Source organism: Hypanus sabinus, chromosome 28 (genome assembly GCF_030144855.1).
Source record: "Hypanus sabinus isolate sHypSab1 chromosome 28, sHypSab1.hap1, whole genome shotgun sequence".
Taxonomy (NCBI): Eukaryota; Metazoa; Chordata; class Chondrichthyes; order Myliobatiformes; family Dasyatidae; genus Hypanus; species Hypanus sabinus.
In genome coordinates this window covers 45,501,950-45,522,323 of record NC_082733.1, presented here as the reverse complement: position 1 = coordinate 45,522,323, position 20,374 = coordinate 45,501,950, and the positions used below count along the sequence as shown (strand labels likewise).

General features: G+C 43.9%; 2 protein-coding genes across 10 annotated transcripts in view; one reads left to right on the top strand and one right to left on the bottom strand.

The window, feature by feature from the left end:
- Positions 1-8,178, top strand: part of usp8 (ubiquitin specific peptidase 8) — a 51,687-nt gene extending 43,509 nt beyond the window's left edge. For all 8 annotated transcript variants that reach the window (XM_059953121.1, XM_059953120.1, XM_059953117.1 and 5 more), the window contains 4 exons: positions 268-501; positions 1,571-1,713; positions 2,363-2,495; positions 5,569-8,178. In XM_059953121.1, coding sequence (XP_059809104.1) covers positions 268-501; positions 1,571-1,713; positions 2,363-2,495; positions 5,569-5,754 — 696 coding nt within the window. In that variant the 3' untranslated portion in view covers positions 5,755-8,178. The remainder of the gene's footprint in view (positions 1-267; positions 502-1,570; positions 1,714-2,362; positions 2,496-5,568) is intronic.
- Positions 8,179-8,325: 147 nt separating this feature from the next.
- LOC132382676 (putative ubiquitin carboxyl-terminal hydrolase 50) lies at positions 8,326-20,074 on the bottom strand. 2 transcript variants are annotated; one of them, XM_059953133.1, is made up of 7 exons: positions 20,008-20,074; positions 15,978-16,190; positions 15,429-15,624; positions 14,814-14,978; positions 13,448-13,590; positions 12,996-13,128; positions 8,326-9,247 (listed from the first exon to the last, which is right to left on the bottom strand). In XM_059953133.1, exons 1-7 carry the CDS (start codon positions 20,025-20,027, stop codon positions 9,071-9,073), a joined length of 1,047 nt encoding a protein of 348 aa, XP_059809116.1. In that variant the 5' UTR covers positions 20,028-20,074; the 3' UTR covers positions 8,326-9,070. The 2 variants fall into 2 exon arrangements, with proteins under 2 accessions (XP_059809116.1, XP_059809115.1); XM_059953132.1 differs by lacking the exon at positions 20,008-20,074 and having other exon boundaries at positions 16,102-16,776.
- Positions 20,075-20,374: the final 300 nt, after the last annotated feature.

The following is a 20,374-nucleotide window of genomic DNA, read 5'->3' as shown; positions in this document are numbered from 1 at the left end:
GGAATGAGCTTCCAGTAGAAGTGGTAGAGGCAGGTTCGGTATTGTCACAAAGCAAAATTGGATAGGTATATGGACAGGAAAGGTATGGAGGGTTATGGGCAGAGTGCGGGTCAGTGGGACTAGGTGAGAGTAAGCACAGACTAGAAGAGCCAAGATGGCCTGTTTCCATGCTGTAATTGTTACATGATTATATAACTAGGGAAATCCCACTGCACTGACAGCCCAGTTATTTTCACTATATTGACAATTAACTTTGGTTTTCTTCAGGCTGAACGGAAGAGATACAAAGAGGAAAATAATGACAACTTGGATGATTCAAGAGCAGCTGATTTAGCCTGGAAGAAGCACAAACTGCTCAACAAGTCCATCATTGTTGCCCTGTTCCAGGGGCAGTTTAAATCGACGGTTCAGTGCTTGACTTGTCATAAACGGTCCCGGACTTTTGAGGCATTTATGTACCTGTCTCTGCCTCTTCCATCTTCCAGCAAATGTACTCTGCAGGTAATCATGGACTTTCTTGAGTTTTATAGAAAATGCTTCTTCATGATTTGTAACTGTTCAAAAGTTGCTTTATTCAGTGTGATTGTTCGGAGACTGTGGTTGGAAGGAGGAACTGTAATTGGTCAGAAATTGTGCTCCTGATTTGCTTTCTGGGGTTCTGATAGATAGTAGCCATAGTTTGTTCATTAGAGGTGAATTGTCTGCTGTCGTCACTCTTTAGATGTAGGTCGAGGAGAGATGTTTTGTCAACCATTTCAAACACAAGGAAATCTGCAAATGCTGGAAATCCAAAGCACACACACATATATGAGTCCTGACAAAGGCCTGAAATGTTGACTGTTACAATTTTCCGTAGATGTTGCCTGTCCTGCTGAGTTCCTCCACCATTTTGTGTTTGTTGCTTTGTCAATCATTTCATTCAAATGAATTGAAAAGGTCTGCACTTGGTGAGAAGATGGACTGTAGCATATGTATTGTTCTAGTCACCTCACTATAGCAAAAACAAACTGTAGTGGGCAACCACCAGGGTATTGCTGAGGGTGGACTGTTTCAATTCCAAGGAAATCCAAGTGTGGCTGGTCTTATCTTCACTGGGGGACTAGAAAATGAGTGGCGTGGGTAGGGTAGATAGTAGGAAGTTGTGCCCAATGAGCAAGGTGTTTGGAGCTGGTGGGCATGGATTTCCATTAAAAGATGTTTAGAGAGGATGGGTACAAGAAGTTTTTCACCCAGAAGGTTTTGGATTCTGAAGAGTACTGCCCAAGTGCATGATGGGGGTAAGTATTATCACAACATGGATGAAGGACTAACTTGAGCACTTAAATGGCCAAAGCATTGCTGGTCAGCGAGATTGGAATGAATGGACATACTGGCTCAAAGAGCTTTACCTGACCACTGCAAGGATTAATAAATATTGATGACTGTGTGCATTCAGTTCCCTCCCCTCAAGTTGTCACACCCATATTGATTCTTGCAGACCATTGGAGGATATTTTCAACATTCTAAAATGTGTTTCTAATTGTGGATTTGGTTGCTTACATTTAATTAAAATTACCATTTTCTTTTAAAGGATTGTCTCAAATTATTTTCCAAAGAAGAGAAACTGACTGACAACAATCGCTTCCATTGTAGCAACTGTAAGGCACACCGGGACTCCACAAAGAAGCTGGAGATCTGGAAGCTGCCCCCTATCCTACTGGTGCACCTGAAACGGTGAGCTCTGCAATAGGTTGCCAGCTGTGCTCACCTGAAAGGAGCTTCTCTGTATTAGCTCCCCTTGAACAAGCAAAGTGAATCTCAGCGTCATACTGAGTGGATAAATTGGTCAAAGCTGTGCCCAATATTACCTTCCACTTTGAAAAATGTACTTGTGGGTAGTGAGTGCAGAGGCAGAGACATCATGAAGGAGTTTGTGCCGAAGGGATGGGACTGCACTGTGTGTGAGCTTGTGCTGATGGGACTGTACTGTGCTAGAGCTTGTGCCAACGGGACGGGACTGTACTGTGCTAGAGCTTGTGCCAACAGGATGGGACAGTACTGTGTTGGAGCTTGTGCCAACGGGACAGGACTGTACTGTGCTGGAGTTTGTGCCAGTGGGACTGTACTGTGCTGGAACTTGTGCTGATGGGCCTATACTGTGCCAACAGGATGGGACTGTACTGTGCTGGAGCCTGTGCTGATGGAATTGTAGAATGGAGGATTGTAATGCTGTACCAATCCCTCTTCTCTGCAGAATCTCTCCCTTTCCGTTCAGCTCCTTTCCTCAGCCAGTACTCTCCTAAACTCGGCGAAGGGTGAGAGATTGCCTCCGAGTCAGCTGGCACTCTGCTTGGTTCTCACCTCATTGTGCTTTCAATCACAGATTCTCTTATGAGGGGAGATGGAAGCAGAAGCTGCAAACCAACGTTGACTTTCCGTTGGAGAATCTGGAGTTGTCAAACTACATGATTGGTCCAAAGAACAACGTGAAAAAATACAATTTGTATGCAGTGTCGGTAAGTAGTTATTGCTGCATATCTGAGCCTGTCATTTTACTGAAGTGGAATGCAGATGTAAGAGGGCTGCATAGTCATACTGCATAGACACACCACCTCATCTGGCAGCTCCTTCTATGGAAAATTTACCTGTCAGATTCCCTTTAAATCACTTCCTGACTGTAAAGCAATTCCTCTCATTTCAGCTATCTTTTCAAGGGAAACAGGTTTTGGCTATCTACTTTATCAATGTAATTTTGTATCATCACTCTATCACGTTACTGCTCAGCATTAACAGCATATCCAAGCCAGCAAACTGAAACCATCCAGTCCAGACGATATCATGGTGAATCTTCTCTATGCTGTTGACTATGAGATGCAGGAGCAGAACTAGGCCACTCAGCCCATCATGCTGATTCCAGATCCCACTCAACCCCATACACCTGCCTTCCCGTCAGATCCTTTGATGCCCTGACCAATCGGGAAACAGTCAACTTCTGCTTTAAATAAACACACAGACTTGGCCTCCACCGCAGTCTGTGGCAGAATATTCCACAGATCCACTGCTCTTTGGCTAAAAAAAATTCCTCCCTACCTCAGTTCTAAAAGGTCATCCCTCAATTTTGAGGCTATGTCCTGCCTTCTAGTTCTAGACACTCCCACAATAGGAAACATCCTCTTCACGTCCAGTTGTTCTAGTCCTTTCAATATTTGGTAGGTTTCAATCAGATCCCTCCACGTTCTTCTAAGTTCCAGTGAGTACAGGCCAAAAGCTGCCAAACATTCCTCATATGTTAACCCCTTCATTCCCAGAATAATCCTTGTGAACCTCCTCTGGACTCTCTCCAATGACAACACATCCTTTCTGAGATATGGGACACAAAACTGTTAATAATACTCCAAATGCAGCCTGACTAGTGTCTTATAATGACTCAGCATTATCTCCTTGCTTTTATATTTTTTTCCCTTTGAAATAAATGCCAACATTGCACTTGCCTTCTTTACCAGAGACTCAACCTGTAAGTTAACCTTCTGGGAGTCTTGCATGAGTACTCCTAAGGCTACGTCCACACTACACCGGATAAATCCATAACCAAAGCTTTTTCTCTTCGTTTTTACCTTCTGTCCACACTAAAACGGCGTTTTCATCCCCCGAAACCGGAGCTGTTCAGAAATGCTTTCCAGGGTGGGTATTTTTGAAAACGCTGCTCAGGCAGATCAGTGTGGACAGGGTAACCGGAGAAATCTGAAAATCTGTCAGACGGCAGCGCGCCATTTCATTGTTTTCTTGAACATGACCTAACAATTTCAGAACAGATGGCAAAGAGACTGAAGCCAGAAGAGTTAGAAATGTACTCACCAAATACTTTGACCCCATAACTTAATAAATAAGTATACTCACTTTGCCCTGTTTTCTGTCCTTGCTCGTATGAAGGTAGTTTACCTATTTATGCAAGTACTTCTCTGACAATAGACGTCTAACAGCCTGATGTAACATTGTATGGAAATACAAGATAACACTGATGCAGACATGTTTTACACGTTTAACAAGGTGCCTTATTAATGCAACAGAGTTAGTCAGTTTTTCAATGTTCATCATCAGCTGGGTGAATCTGTCTGTGAACTTCCTGTGAGTTGCTCCAGTATTTGTTTTTTTTTTACTTTTAAGTTCTCCTGTGCAAGAGCCAATGTTTAAGTTTTTCTAGTCTGTAACTGCACAATCGTGCACTTTTGCAGCGCGATTCGACATTAAACATGTCGCTTTTTTCTGTAGATGTGGCCTGCGCATGCCCACTAGGAGGAGATTCGCCAAAATCTGTTTCAATGGGGATAGAGATATTTTCAAAAACGCTTAGTGTGGATGCCTATTGTTTTTACGCGAAACCGACGTTTTCAAAATTATCCGATCTAATGTGGATGTAGCCTAAGTCCCTCTGCACCTCTGATGTTTGAATTTTCTCCCCATTTAGATAATGGTCTGCAGTATTGCTCCTTTTACCAAAATGCATTGCATACATTTCCCAACACTATTCCATCTGCCACTTTTTTGCCCATTCTTCCAATTTGTCTAAGTCCTTCTGCGATCGCATTGCTTCCTCAGCACTACCTACCTCTCTATCATCTGCAAACTTTGCCACAAAGCCATCAATTCTGTTATCTAAATCATTGACAAGGAAATTATAGGCCAGTTAGCCAGTGGATAAGATGATGTTGGGGTCTACTATTAAGGGTGTGGTTTTGGGGTACTTGGGGGGCACATGCTAAAATAGGCCTTAGTCCATTTAGTTTTCCAAGGAGAAACCTTACTAATCAAGAACCTGTCAACCTTCTCTTTAAATATACATAAAGGCATAAATACATAAATATACATATACAGCTGCCTGTGTCAAGTCAAGTCAAGTCAACTTTTACTTTCATTTCGACCATAACTGTTGGTACAGTGCATAGTAAAAATGAGATGTTTTTCAGGACCATGGTTTACATGACACAGTACAAAAAACTAGATTGAACTATGTAATAAAAAAAAACAGAGAAAGCTATACCAGACTACAGACCTACACTGGACTGCATAAAGTGCACAAAAACAGTGCAGGCATTACAATGGATTCCACAGATTCACCACTCTCTGGCTAAAGTTTCTGCTCATCTCTGTTCTAAATGTACATCACTCTATTCTGTGGCTATGCCCTCTGGCCCTAGACTCCCCATTATATGAAACACCCTCTCCACATAAACTCTAACTAGGCCTTTCAATATTTTGTAGGTTTGATTGAGATTCCCATCTCCCCTTGCCCCTCCCTCCCCCCCCCCCACTTCTGATTACTGACACTATTTCTCTGTTGGTCTACCCCTCATCCCACTCCCTTCTGACACAAGGAATGGGCAGTACTCTCGAGCCTGATTCAGACCCCTGGCATTTCCAGCTGGATGGCTCTGTAATTACATGTGACCTCTGCTGGTTACATGAAACTTCATTGCAGTCAACAATTAATACCTGCATCAAATTCTGAAAATCTTTTGCTCTATAATGGTGACATCATTAGACAGTCTGAAGATCTTGCTAATGTGGTTTAATGTTTTTAATTTGGATTAGAACCATTATGGAGGACTGGATGGAGGGCACTACACAGCCTACTGCAAGAATGCAGTGAAGCAACGCTGGTTCAAATTTGATGACCACGAAGTCTCAGAGATATCTGCTTCTTCAGTGAGGTCATCCGCTGCCTACATCCTCTTCTACAGCTCGTTGGAGCTTTGTGTAGCTGACTTAGCCACATAGCAGCATTCGGCACTTCATTCTTCTCTGTTAGTGTTATACCTGGCTGCGTTGGGCATGTACTTAGAAAGACAACGCAGAAGCAAACACTTGCACAATGACAGCATAACTGGGTGACTGTCCATTGTGCTCACAGTATCTGCATCCCAGAAAGATGAACTTTAGTTATGCAACAGAATTTAAAACCTCTATTAGAATGATTACAAGAATGTCAAATCCTGTTCCCAAGTGGAGTTTGTAGTTTTGCAATAGTTCCACAAGCCAGAATTTCATTGCTTCATAAGACAGAAATACTTGTTTGATTCTCTCCAATAACTTCCTGTTGTACCGGCCTTTCTAGATCAGTTATAGTGAATCTTTCTGTACTCTGTAAAAATAACTGGGAGAAACATAAACTGATGGGACTGTATCTGTACATAATAACTGCAGACTGCTCAAAATGTCTGTGTGTGTATATAAGCTATAAATACTTTTAAAAAAAGTAATACTTTTTCTTTGAAGTAATGTTGCCTATATTTCTACCTAAAACCAGAGCAAGTGCTGAATTGAAGATGTAACTGTGCTGCACCTGAAATTAACCAAAAGTTGTATTGCAGATTATTTTCAGACTTTTGCAAAAGCTGTGTGTATAAAATATACTAATCTATTAATTCAAACAACCAGTCTGACTTGCTAATGAGTGATCATTCTCTTTATTAGGAGACTGTTTCCACACCAGTGCAGACATGTTCCTATAGGATTGCTGAGATACTAGTGCAAACTGATGTACCAGTGTAGTTGAAGTTAGCTGCAGTGGAGAAATGTGAAATCCCCCATAACCTCTACTGCTATCTACTTTCCAACAAGGTGGCTGATATCGTTGAAATTCCCTGCCTTCTCCCTTGGGGAAGGCTAAGGAAAATAGTGTGTGATAGAATGTTGGTCTAGGGTTAAAAGGGAAGGAAGTGATATTATAATTCAGACTCCATCCCCGTGATACCCCATGCATGGTACAAATGAGCAGGAATCAGAATCAGAATCACCGGCAAATGTTGTGTTCATTGTCGTGTCGTTGTTGCACAAACAGGGTACTATGTTACATGCCTATGTATATATTGATTTGATAATGCAACAAATATTGAATAGAGCTGGATTCACTTCTCAAGGCACCAGTATAGGAGGGGCCCCGTGAAACTGAAGCTAAATGAGTTTGCACCGTCTAGCCTTGCATTCCCATGAAGTTTGAAAGTTGAGGAGTAACATAGCAGTTGTTTAATGTGTTAAGGGATATAGAGAAAATCACTCCTCCAAGCTCTAATGTTCCTTGTCAATTACTTAAGGTTGTAAGGGTAGACCTGAACAGTGTTGGCAGGAGATACCAGATCTGCCCCCAAAAATCAGGGAGAAAGTAAAAAACCAAATTCCTCTTACGGGAGAGGCTCAAGAAAGTGGGTCATGTTAAAGCCATATCCTGCCAGGGTTGTATAAATTTCACAATACTCTTGGAAATTAGTATTTTTCAAAGAGTAGCTTTTATTTGAAAATGTAAATCAATTAACCATCGTGTGTGGAGTAACTGAGCATGGATCTTATTGCAGGAATAGATATGAGGTCTAATCACTTTCTGTTAAGGAGCACCTCTCCCTTCCTGGGCTTTCTTTACATCTCTGACGTCACAGTGGTTGTGCACTGGTTACTTTGGTTTCACCTGCTTTTTTTCCAGCTTTTGTTTTCAGTGGACTCTTGCATGCACATTGTGAATGTTGTATGTCAATGTTGGAGATGGCACTTAGCCAATGACAACGCACTCAGCAAGCTGCACAGGCAGCACTCCAAAGCATTTAATCCCAATACGCATGCACCAGTTAATGACAAGGTGATGCATAACTATCTAGAATTACCAACACATGTTCTAAAAATTGATTTTTCTCAAAGATTTGCATTAGCACTTTAAGAAACTTAATTTGAATGCTTATTTGTCTGTTTCTACAGTGATATGCTGGAGTTCAGCCCAAGGCAACACATAATTATGAAAGGTCTTAAATCACATTGAAGAGATTAGCTGTCTGTCTCTAGCGATGGTTTACAATTTGCTCTCCTTACTTGATCTGTGTTCTGGTGCAGCAACACTAAATATTCCATTTGAATTATTGAAGTATCTGGTAATATCAACTCTATTTGAAATGATTAAACTATTATAAAGATTGTCTTCCAGTGTGATGGCAACATCTGTGAATCATTGAGGGAACAGCTAGGAATAGGTCTTGTGTGTTTATAGTTGGCTTATGAGACAATCCATGCATGCATTTATTTCTGCAGCACCTCTCATAGTACATGCCTATATAATTTGTGTTATTTTAATACTTTACATTAGTTCTGTTATGTTTTGTTAGCATTTTTCTGTATTTTTCCTCAATATTAAACTGATGCAACAGATCATTTGCTCAACTTTTGATTTGTTTATCATTTGTCATTTTTGTTAAGCACCTTGCTATTCCACCGTAGGTATAAACAATCAGTTTTTGAGGGGATGACCAAAAGGATTGATGAGGTCAGCAGTGCTGGATTTTGTGTTCATGGTCTCTAATGTGGCCTTTGATAAAGTCCAGCAAGTTCAATACATTGTCTGCAGCAGGAGATAACAAATTGGCTCGATGGTAGAAGGCAAAAGGTGGTAGTGGAGGCATGGTGCATATATTGCTTTCTAGCTAAACCCACTGCACTTACTGACTAGCTTCCTTAAATTTATAAACTTTCAGCTACTTGCAGTTTTGTTAAGGTTAACAAATCGGCTGACTTGCCCTTTAAGGACAGTAATTGTCCTGTAAGCAAGAACAGATCTTCGATAGGGTTGAGGTGTCAGGAAAAGAAAAGCAGTGTAACGGAGATGCAAGTGAAGACTGATTTATTCCCGTCAGGGCCCCCCCCCCCCACCCACCACCACCAGTAAAACGTGCTTCAGTGACATTCCACTTCAGCCACAGTCTGAGCCACCACTGTGCATGTGGATAAATGTACTAAAACATCTGATGCACCTTCTCGAGCAAGTAGATTGTGCCAAGCAAACCCTGTTCTTACCTGAATTTCAAAATTCAGGTGAATGATTGGGTCCAGAGTGTTGTGAAGCCTGTTTAATGCCAGGCATGAAAGTGATTGCATACTGCAATGCCAACTGTTAAGAGGGATTTCTTTTAATTCATGAAACATTGTCAACTTAAGACAATAACCAACAAAATAACAGATGTTAGCCAAGATTTCATAATTTATCATGATGGCTTCCCTCTAGGGCAAGTACAGTATGAAAGCTGAGTTATGGTTATTACAGTGATGAGGGACACCCTTACTGTGACCACTGGAAATTCACACAATTGTAGAAGAGTATGTAGGCTGCTGGTGACTGGATTTTCTGCTCAGAAATGCTGGTCACTTTTGCATCATTGAATTCATGCCAGTTCTGTGTCAGTGGATTCTTGCAGAAGGCAGTATAGTGACCACTCTCCAAGGTACCGGTGTGGTTCTGTGGAAAACGCACAAATGTCAACTTTTAAAGTTCTGAATAAAAATGTCCATATGTAAAGATGAAAATCGGCTTTATTTGTTACGTTCAGTGAAATGCACCGTTCTTGTTGATGACCAGCACAGTCCGAGGATGTGCTGGGGGTAGCCCACAAGTCTCATCAGCTTCCAGCACCAACAGGCCAGGCCCACAACTTATTGAACATTACAAATTTGTACATTTTTGGACCCAGAGGAATCACGGGGAGACTATACAAACTCCACACAGTGGTGGGAATTGAACAATTACACTAGCTGCTCTGTGACTGCCACCATGTTATTGAGGGTTCTGTGTATATCGAGAGGTATGCATTGCATTGTGATATGGCTCGCTAAGTACTTGTAGTGGTGAGAGATGAGTTGGCACAAATTCCTTGTTTCTCTGGTCTATGATGAAGGTAACTAATAAATACCAATGTAAAGACTGAGCTAAAGTACATGCTACTGACCGAACTCCAGGGTGAGAGGCATCTCACTTGGGTACCAATAGCAAAGGCAGGATGCAGAAGCAGGTTCTGCTGAGAGAATTTGAGCAACTGAAAACCATATCCATCTACACTTTTCCTAACTGAATGCCAATTTAAACACCTTTTAAATGTTGTCATTGTGTCTGCCCTACCATTTCCTCTCTCAGTCCATACTTAATATTCACCATCATCTATATGGAAACACTCACCCCTCTCACATAGAAGCATAGAAAACCTACAGCACAATACAGGCCCTTCAGCCCACAAAGCTGTGCCAAATATGTGCTTACCTTAGAAATTACCTAGGGTTACCCATAGCCCTCTATTTTTCTGAGCTCCATTTACCTATCCAGGAGTCTCTTAAAATACCCTATCGTATCCGCCTCCATCACCGTCACCGGCAGCTCATTCCACACACTCGCCATTCTCTGCGTTTTAAAAAAAAGCTTTCTCCTGACATTTCCTCTGTTCCTACTTCCAAGCACCTTAAAACCCTGACCTTTCGTACTAGCCATTTCAGCCCTGGGAAAAAGCCTCTGACTATCCACATGATCAATGCCTCTTCACATATTTGTAGAATGCCTTGAGGGGGGTTTCCTTAATCCTGTCCACCAAGCCCTTCTCATGGCCCCTTCTGGCTCTCCTAATTTCATTCTTAAACTACTTCCTGCTAGCCTTATAATCTTCTAGATCTCTATCATTACCTAGTTTTTTTTAACCTTTTGTAAGCTCTTCTTCTTGACTAGATTTACAACAGCTTTTGTACACCATGGTTTTTGTGCCCTACCATCCTTGCCCTGACTCGTAAAGTATGACCTTCCTTTGACAAAGCCATGCTGACTATTCCCAATCATATTATGCCTCTCCAAATGTTCATAAATCCTGCCTTTCAGGATCTTCCCCATCAACTTACCAAACACTGAAGTAAGACTCACTGGTCTATAATTTCCTGGATTATCTCTACTCCCTTTCTTGAATAAGAGAAAAACATCTGCAACCCCCCAATCCTCCGGAACCCTTCCCATCTCCATTGATGATGCAAAGATCACCAGAGGCTCAGCAATCTCCTCCCTCGCCTCCCACAGTAGCCTGGGATACATCTTGTTCAGTCCTGGTGACTTATCCAACTTGATGCTTTCCAAAAGCCCTGGCATATCCTCTTTCTTAATGCTCAAGCTTTCAGTCTGCTACAAGTCATCCTTACAATCGCCAAGATCCTTTTCCATAGTGAATACTGAAGTTAAGTATTCATTGAGTACCTCTGCTATCTCCTCTGGTTCCATTCACACTTTTTCACTGTCACACTTGATTGGTCCTATTCTCTCACGTCTTATCCTCTTGCTCTTCACATATTTGTAGAATGCCTTGGGGATTTTCCTTAATCCTGTCCACCAAGCCCTTCTCATGGCCCCTTCTGGCTCTCCTAATTTCATTCTTAAACTCCTTCCTGCTAGCCTTATAATCTTATAGATCTCTATCATTACCTAGTTTTTTTGAACCTTTTGTAAACTCTTCTTTTCTTGACTAGATTTACAACAGTTTTTGTACACCATGGTTCCTGTCCCCTACCATCCTTGCACTGTCTCATTGGAACGTACCTACGGAGAACTCCAATCAAATATCCCCTGAACATTTGCCACATTTCTTCTGTACGTTTCCCTGAAAACACCTGTTTCCAATCTATGCTTCCAACTTCCTGCCTGATAGGCTCATATTTCCTCTTACTCCAATTAAACACTTTCCTAACTTGTCTGTTCCTATCCCTTTCCAGGATAGAATTGTGATCACCATCTCCAAAATGCTCTCCCACTGAGAGATCTGACACCTGACCAGGTTCATTTCCCAATACCAGATCAAGTACAGCCTCTCCTCTTGTAGGCTTATCTACATATTGTGTCAAGAAACCTTCTTGAGCACACCTAACAAACTCCACCCCATCTAAACCTCTCACTTTAGGGAAATGCCAATTGATATTTGGGAAATTAAAATCTCCCACCACAACAACCCTGTTATTATTACATCTTTCCAAAATCTGTCTCCCTATCTGCTCCTCGATGTCCCTGTAACTATTGGGTGGTCTATAAAAAAAACACCCAGTAGAGTTATTGACCCCCTTCCTGTTCCTAACTTCCACCCACAGAGACTGCATAGACAATCCCTCCATGACTTGCTCCTTTTCTGCAGCCGTGACACTATCTCTGATCAACAGTGCCACGCCCCCACCTCTCTGTCCTTTCTGAAACATCTAAAGCCCAGCACTCCCTACCCCTGAGCCATCCCAGTCTCTGAAATGGCCACCACATCTTAGCTCCAAGTACTGATACGCTTTGTTTATAATACTCTTGCATTAAAATAGACACATCTCAGCTTGTCCCTCCTCTATCACCTACCTATCCTCCCTCTTGCACGGTCTCCAAGCTTTCTCTATTTGTGAGCCAACTGCCTCTTCCTCCGTCTCTCCAGTTCGGTTCTCACCCCCAACAATTCTTGTTTAAACTCTCCCTAGTAGCCTTTGCAAGCTTCCCCACCAGGATATTGGTCCTCCTGGGATTAAAGGGCAACCCTTCCTTTTTGCAACCTCTCCTTAAATCTGTGCCTTCTAGTTCAAGACATTCCTTCTCTACCGAAAAAGTTTCCAACTATCTATCCTCTTTACTCCCCCTCAGGATGTTATAAATCTTTGTGAGATCACCCCATAACCTCCTTCACCTCAGGGAGAATAACCCCACCATGGCCAAACATACAATTGTCCTTTCCAGGTAATATCCAGGTGCATCTCTTCCACATTCTCCATCACTACCACATTGTCTCTGCAGTGTGATGACCAGGACTGTGCACATACTCCAAGTGAAGCCTGACCAATTTCTTGTATGAAGAGAAGAGAAATTTCTTCACACACAAGATATTGAAAGTGGCTGTGACATTGGTATGTAGAAATTCAGGGACTGTAGATATCTGTGGAGAATAAATAATTTCTAGTGTGCAGGGTAGGTATCAAGGGGTATGTAGAGACCAGGGAAATCTACTTTTAAGGTCAATAATCAGCCATCATATGAATGGGCCGATTGGCCTGTTGTTCCAGTATGACTTTTTTTAAGGTTCACCTGTCTGATGCTTCACTTCCATCTGTATTGTGGGTTCCACACACACCCTGGAGAGAGAGGGGATTAGTACTGCCCATCTCCACACACAGGGCCAGCCTTCACCCCTCGAATAGCCCCCTTGGCAAGGGATCAGACTCACCACCACGGCGTACAGCTGGTACTTTGGGTGCTGAGTTGCTGGAGTGGTTGTGTACTGGGTCAGATCGAGGTCTTCCAGGGGAAAGGTCACCATGCTGCTCAGTTTCCTGTTTCCGTTGTCACCTGATTCAAAGCTGCTGATGAGGAATGGGATTTATTATGTAAATTGGTTAAATTGTAGAGCCAGTGAACAACTGTAGGGTGATAGCTTGTCAAACAGTAGTGTGGACAGAAGGGCAGAAAGTTCACTCTGCTGATGGTGACTTCTGCACACAGGAGCTCAGCATGCCCTAGGCTGGATCAAACTGCAGCAACATCAACTCAGTGCTGGGAGCTCCAAGTCAGCTGTGTCAAGGAAATGTCCAGCTGCTCCTTTCAGGGGTCAGAGACACTACTGTGACCGTGGCTGCCTCCCACCACCCACCCATCCGGGGGGTGAAAGGGAGAACTCACCGCTTCAAGTGAATGATGATGATGTCTGGGGCTTTCAGCAGCTGGATACACTCCAACTGGTCCTGCTTCTGGCTGCAGAAGGAGCAGTAAGGCCGGTCTCTCAAGCTCAGGACCTCTTCTTTAAAAAACAGCCTGAAGCAATCCTGGAATTAAAGCTGTTGTTAGCAGGGCCCTGCTCAATCTGTCAGAAACACACACGCACAAACCTGCCTCTCTTTTGGTCATTGCGTTCAGAGTTGGGCTTTTTCAATCTGACCTTTGACTGTGATCGCCAACTTCCTATTGCTGTCACCTTTTCTAAAGAATCAGATTTGAAAACACTTGACTTCCCAGAGGCAGAGCCCACATGGATGGTTCTAATGAGTCCTTACTGTATCGTGGAGGCTGTATTACTACCAACATCCTGGGCTGCTACCTTCAACCAACATGCAGTTCCACAGCTCTCTGTTCTCATCTCTGGTTTACATTGCCATTTGCCATGCCTCATATATAATGCTTCACATTATCAAACCATCCACTGGACTGTTTATTCATTTCCATGGATGCTGCCAGACCTGCAGAGTTCCTCCAGTGTTGCTCTGGATTTCCAGCATCTGCAGACTCAATTGTGATTAAACCATCCAGCTCCCTTTTGGCCATTTCCATGTATTTCCAGCAAATCCAGATTTCTGCAATCTTATGTAGTCTGAAATACAACCCAGTTCCTGCTTCCAGCTAGCTCCTAGTGTTCTATCAGTCAGTAACTGACCAGGTAGCTTCATCACAATGTTCTGACCGTATCATTTGTAAGTCCATATCTAGCTCACCAGCCACTTTTTCCTAATTGCTTCATCAGAAACTCTATGCAGTTAGTTAATTCAAGTTTTCTTTAACTGATCCATGCTGCTGTTCTCTAACTAACCTTAATGCCTCCACCATTGTGGTCTGTGCAGTAATGGCCTGATTGCCTACTATCCCAGTAATCATTCTGTTCTTCAGTTTATGCTGGAGCCACGTGCAGGAGTGCTCCCGGTAAAACCCACAATGAATACCAGCAGGCAGATACCATTTCACAACATTGTCACTGAGAGCTTCGACAGATATGGATGGAGCAGAGCTCGTGGTTCTAACCAACCTGGTGCAAGTTAGGTTCAGATTCCCTCATTTCCAACGCTTTCCCTAGGAGAACCACCCAACTCCCAGTCTCTTTCCTACCATTTAATGGAATTTCCATGCCTCTTGCAGCAACTTCAGAATTTTCTCCCTCTTCCCTGCAACCTCTTGAAAACAGGAAGTCCCAGTCTAGCAATTTCCTGCTCACTGTCCCGAAGAGATCTGATTTGGTGTTAGTTCATTGAACATGCATTATGTAATGGCGAGTGATTACCTGAATGGAACATATTCTGTCTGGTGGCATTGGCAGAGAGAGGCTCAGGAAGGTCTCTGTTTGATTGGAGTTGTGGTAACAATTCAGACAGAGCTTTACGTAGCTCAGTTGCCCCTGGAAAAGCCTCGTAACAATTGATGTTTCCACATTTCTCACGCCTGTGGACTAAGCACAGCACATCTTTCATTTCACCGTCATTCTCTAAAGAACAGGTGTACAAGCTGCAGACCCTCACAGCATTTGGTCAGAGACCAATGGTGAGGCAGGGCCACTGCCTCATGATGCCAGCAACATGGGTTTGATATCAACCACAGGTGCTGTCCGTGTGCAGTTCACACATTCTCCCCATGCAGCCCAGGTGTAAACCCCATTCCCATGTGGAAAAACGATCACAACAGTGAACATTGTAAGCAAATAGAGTGGTGGCCTGGTACAATGAATAATGTGAGTTGCCTAGTCGTAAATGTTACGAATTAACTAAATTTCCTGAGGAAGGGGCAGGGTTGGCATTAGTTTCAGAGTCTGGTTGACAGGGAAGTACATCACTGACAGCTCTTCACAGCAAAATGCTGCTCCCTGCAGGAAAAGAGTCTGGCACATCCCCCAGTCACTCACCTTCTTCAGATCAGCGTGGAGAACATTGAGGAAAAACAGCAGAAGTTCCTGTGCATCCTGCTGGCTCCCATCAGAGAATGGCGGGTGCACCTTCCCAAGAACTCTCTTCACCTCATCCGGGAAGACGTACATGTAGTCACCCAGCCACATGTCCACCAACAAAGCCGAGAAGGCATTGGAGAGCTCCCCTCGGCCTCTGCACAGGGAACATCTGTCAGAGCTGAGTCCAACCCAAAGCTGATGACCCAGGGCTGGTTCACCCTTCATTCACAGCCCAGCTTCTCCCATCACTCTCTCCTTAACCCTGCCCACCCCTCTCCCCTCACCTGTTCCCTTCCCACCGCTTATCTCACCTCTCCCTCCCCATCTCCTTTCACCAACCCCGCTACAAACTCTACCACACAATCCACAACCTCGTCCTCCCCTCCTCACTCTCGGGTTGCACTGTAGGCCCCACTGCACCCCCTCACCTCATCGCAATCCCTCACCCTGCCTCCCCTTACCCCATTCTCCCCTCCCCACCTCCCCCTCTCCCCCCTCCTCTCGCACCGGTTGATATGGTGGCTATAGGCCCCACTGAGGAAGTGCTCAGCCAGTGGCCCACTGTGCTTCAGGCACTGCAGCACGCAGTTGAGATAGCAACTGTTGCCCGAGTTCCCGAGGCCTGTCTGACCTGCGGCCCTGGGCTGCCGCCCACTGACGCTGCCCGACTCTGGCACCGGGACGCCAGCCAAGTGAGGCACCAGATGGTAGTAGCGAGTCCTGGAGAAAGAGAGAGGGAGGTGTTGACGGAATAGAAACAATCATAACTGTATTGTCTAGAGACCCTGGACTGCCAACCGAGTGTGGGCTCTGAGTCAGGGTCAGGGTCTGGAACTTGCTGAAATTCACCCCTGTCTCCTCCCGTTACCTTCAGCCAAACCACAGAACCTCCAACTCCCATCTGTTTGGCTCCAGGCAGCTGGAGAACAAAAACCGGCCCTTTGGTCCATCCTGCCTTGCTACCTCTGTACATGGTCACTGATGAAATTTAACTGGGAGGCTGCAGAAACATTCTGTGAATTTCTGACTTGAATCTGCTGCTTTACCTGAGGTAATTTGGAACTAATTTGGCAGGAACAGGTGCCACAGTCGTGTAGCGGTTAGCACGATGTTGTTGTAGCTTATCAGAGTTCAGTGTTCAATTTCAACGCTGTCTGTGAGGAGTTTGTGCATCCATCCGGTCATCATGTGGGTTTCCTCAGGGTGCTCCAGTTTCCTCCCACATTCCAAAAATGTACCGGTTAGTAGTAAATTGGTCATTGTAAATTGTCTTGTGATTAGACTAGGATTAAATTGGTGGGTGCTGTGAGGCAAAGGGTTAGGGTTGGGGTTAAAGTTACTTAGAGAATCTACCCTGATTCTCTAAGTAAATAAATGAAAGGAGTACTTGTACAAAGATGAGAAAATCATACAGAGTAAAAAGTGTACAGAGTATTTGAATATGAGGGGACATGTTCACTCAGATATAGACGTCAATGGGGAAACAGTAAGAAACAAGAGATAATCTGTGTTGGAAGGTTTTATCTGTGTTGCAGACGAGTGATTTGGAGGATTGTCTGTGTTGCAGACGAGTGATTTGGAGGATTGTCTGTGTTGCAGACGAGTGATTTGGAGGATTGCCTGTGTTGTAGACGAGTGATTTGGAGGATTGTCTGTGTTGTAGACGAGTGATTTGGAGGATTGTCTGTGTTGCAGATGAATGATTTGGAGGATTGTCTGTGTTGCAGACGAGTGATTTGGAGGATTGTCTGTGTTGTAGACGAGTGATTTGGAGGATTGTCTGTGTTGGAAGGTTTTGTCTGTGTTGCAGAGGGGTGATTTAGGAGGGTTGAATGCTGAACTGCATCCATTTTGGTGTAAGGAATCCGAGAAAGTTGGGCAGAAATATGATCTCTGACACATGACAGCAGGAGCTGTAACTCACCGTCCCAAGAGACAGAGGTTTCAGTCTGTTAGGGGCTGATAACAATGATTAAGAAGAAAGTCACTGCAGTAATGAGGGAAAAGGGATTGGACACGCTGGAGGCAGGAAGCATGTTCCCGCTGATGGGTGAGTCCAGAACTAGAGAACACAGTTTAAGAATAAGGGGTAGGCCATTTAGAACAGAGATGCAGAAAAACTTTTTCACCCAGAGAGTGGTGGATATGTGGAATGCTCTGCCCCAGAAGGCAGTGGAGGCCAAGTCTCTGGATGCATTCAAGAGAGGATTAGATAGAGCTCTTACAGATAGGGATATGGGGAGAGGTCAGGAACGGGGTACTGATTGTGTATGATCAGCCATGATCACAGTGAATGGCTAGAAGGGCCGAATGGCCTACTCCTGCACCTATTGTCTATTGTCTATAAAATGTTCTAGAAGGTTCTTCAAGTGGTGTCATGTGGGTAGAGATTAGTAATAACATTTTTCTCACACAAAACAAGCTGTTGCAGGCAAACGTGGGAGTGGAGCACTTGGGTTGAAGGAAGGCTGGTTTCTATGACAATAAACATAGACTGGAAAGCAGGAATATCATCAAACAAAAGTAGTCAGGGGAAGGGAAGGGACGCTGCAGGCTGAGAAAGGAAGCGAGAAGCATCTAGTGGGTATAGGGAACTGAATCTGATGCAGATTTTCAGGAACTGGGTGAGGGGGCTGCTTAAAAATGAAAGCGGGAGAGAGGCCAAAGAGGGGTCATAAAATATCACTAGCAGATAAGTTAAGGAAATCCCATAGTGTTTTACAAGTGCATTGAAAGCAAAAGGATACCAGGGAACGAGTGACCAGAGGAAGAATCTGTGCCTGTGTCAGGTCCTAAATAAATAATGTACTTGCTATGGACCAGGACATTCTGCTGGGCAGAGAACTTGTAGAACATGTTACAATTGAAAAGAAAGAAGTATGAGATGCCATGGCAGGCATAAAGATGGATAAATCCCCAGGCCTGATGAGATACATCCCAGGTTGCTATGGGATTATGGGCTTCAGAAAGAGATGTTTCAACCTCTGGCCAGAGATGAGATGTCAAGTGATTGGGTAACAGCAAATTATGGTACCTTCATTCAAGGGATGAGTCTGGTATTAGAAGCCAGTTAGTCTAGCCCAGGGATGGTCAACACAACATTGCTGGTGGGAACTCCAGCTCCTGCCTGACTAATCTGAATCTTTTGAGGAGGTGACAAGCTATATTGAGGAGGGCAGAGTAGTTGAAGTGGACTCCAGCTGGGAGGCTGGGCCAAAAGGGTGAAATCCATATCATCCAAGACAGTTTGGCCTGGTCCCAATAGACACATTTGTGACTGGATACCTGAGGTGAGAAGGGGGTCTGTGTTCAGTTACATCTCAATATGGATTGGAAACATTCAACCTAACCTTAAATCAGTGATCTGATTAGTAAGATCATAGATAATATAAACTTTTGTGGAATTGTGGACATCAGAAAAGGTTGTTGAAAGATACAAAAACACCTTTTAAAAAGGTATATTTTCCAATCAACATAATAATTATATTAAATTTATCATGCATGTGATTAAACACATGATTAAAATTCTTTGCCCACTGCCAACCAATAGATTTTCTGAAATATTATGATGATAAATGGCACTAGACATAAAGTGAGGTTTGTATAAAATGTTGGTCAGGCTGCACTTGGAGTGTTGTTAACAGGTCTGGTGATCCCACTACGGGTAGAGAGAGTGGAGGAGTTCATCGTGATGTTCCCCTCCCATCCACCCATAATCTCCCTGACATCCTACCGTCAAGTAGAAGTTACAGCAGTGCAAGACCAAGGGTTGCTCAGCTGGGTAACAGCTTCTTCTCCCAGGCTGGGGGACTGAAGACACTGCTCCCACCCAGCACACGTTATCTATCGCAGTGTCTGTGGTGAACTATGTGCCAGTTGGGACACGCCCCTGCTGACTGCTCCTGTGGCTCCTCCCACAGGCCCCTGTATAAAGGAGATCTGAGGCCTGACGCTCGGCCTCAGTCTCCAGGACATTGTATGATAGACACTCACTCCTGGTTCCTTCTTCCAGTCAATAAAAGCCGATATCTCGCCTTACGTCTCAGTGTGAGTTATTGATGGTGCATCAGTGTCACTACCAGAATAGTATTGTATATTTAACAGTGTGTCATGTGCACTTTTGTCAAGCTGTACAATGTTTCATTATCTGTCAGTATCAGTGTTAATACTGATACTCTATTCTTGCAACCTGGCCCCAGAGGAACAATGTTTTGTTTAGATCTGAATGGTTAAATGAAATAAACTTGAACGGAAGGTAAGATTAGAGAGGGTGCATTAATTCTTACTGGAATGTGGGAGGCAGAGGGAAGGCCTGCCATAAAATTAAGAGGGGCATTGATAGTTTAGGTAGTCCAAATCTTATCCCCTGATCAGGGGAGTCCTGGGGACAGGTTGAAGAGGACATTATGGGGTGAGTTTTCCACACAGAGGATGGTGGTTATGGTAGAGGTGGTAGAGACAGATGAGTGTAGGCTGGGTATGTCAGTCAGTACAGTCAAGATACGCTAGCATGCCTGTTTCTGTTTGAGCAGCTTACCTGCTGTTGTTATCCTCCATGAATACGGGGCATCATTACAAAGCTACAGAACTCCCAGGAAGCACAGCTGCCAGCATCTCACTGCAGGAAGTGACATCACAAAGTGACCCTGAGCACCCAGCGCCCAGGCATTGTGGACAGGCTCAGTGACCAAAACTCTGTCCAAATGCCAAATGGCCACAAGAGGGATAGAACTCGCCAGTTCCCAGCGAGTGACAGGTAGCTGGTCATCATAATACAAGCAATAACTAGCCAATCAGAGATAATGGGTGAAGTCACTTCAATTCAAACTACTGCCGCCTGGAATATTCTGCAGTGACTTGCAATTTCCTTAAGGCTGGTGTTTACCAGCAATGCCTTGGCCTGG

Coding starts and splice junctions, on each gene's coding strand:
- LOC132382676 (XM_059953133.1), bottom strand. CDS start 20,027: ATGGAGGATAACAACAGCAG. Junction 16,191..20,007: donor ATGGAGGATAACAACAGCAG/GTAAGCTGCTCA, acceptor CTCTTTCTCCAG/GACTCGCTACTACCATCTGG. Junction 13,129..13,447: donor ATCATCATTCACTTGAAGCG/GTGAGTTCTCCC, acceptor CCTCATCAGCAG/CTTTGAATCAGGTGACAACG.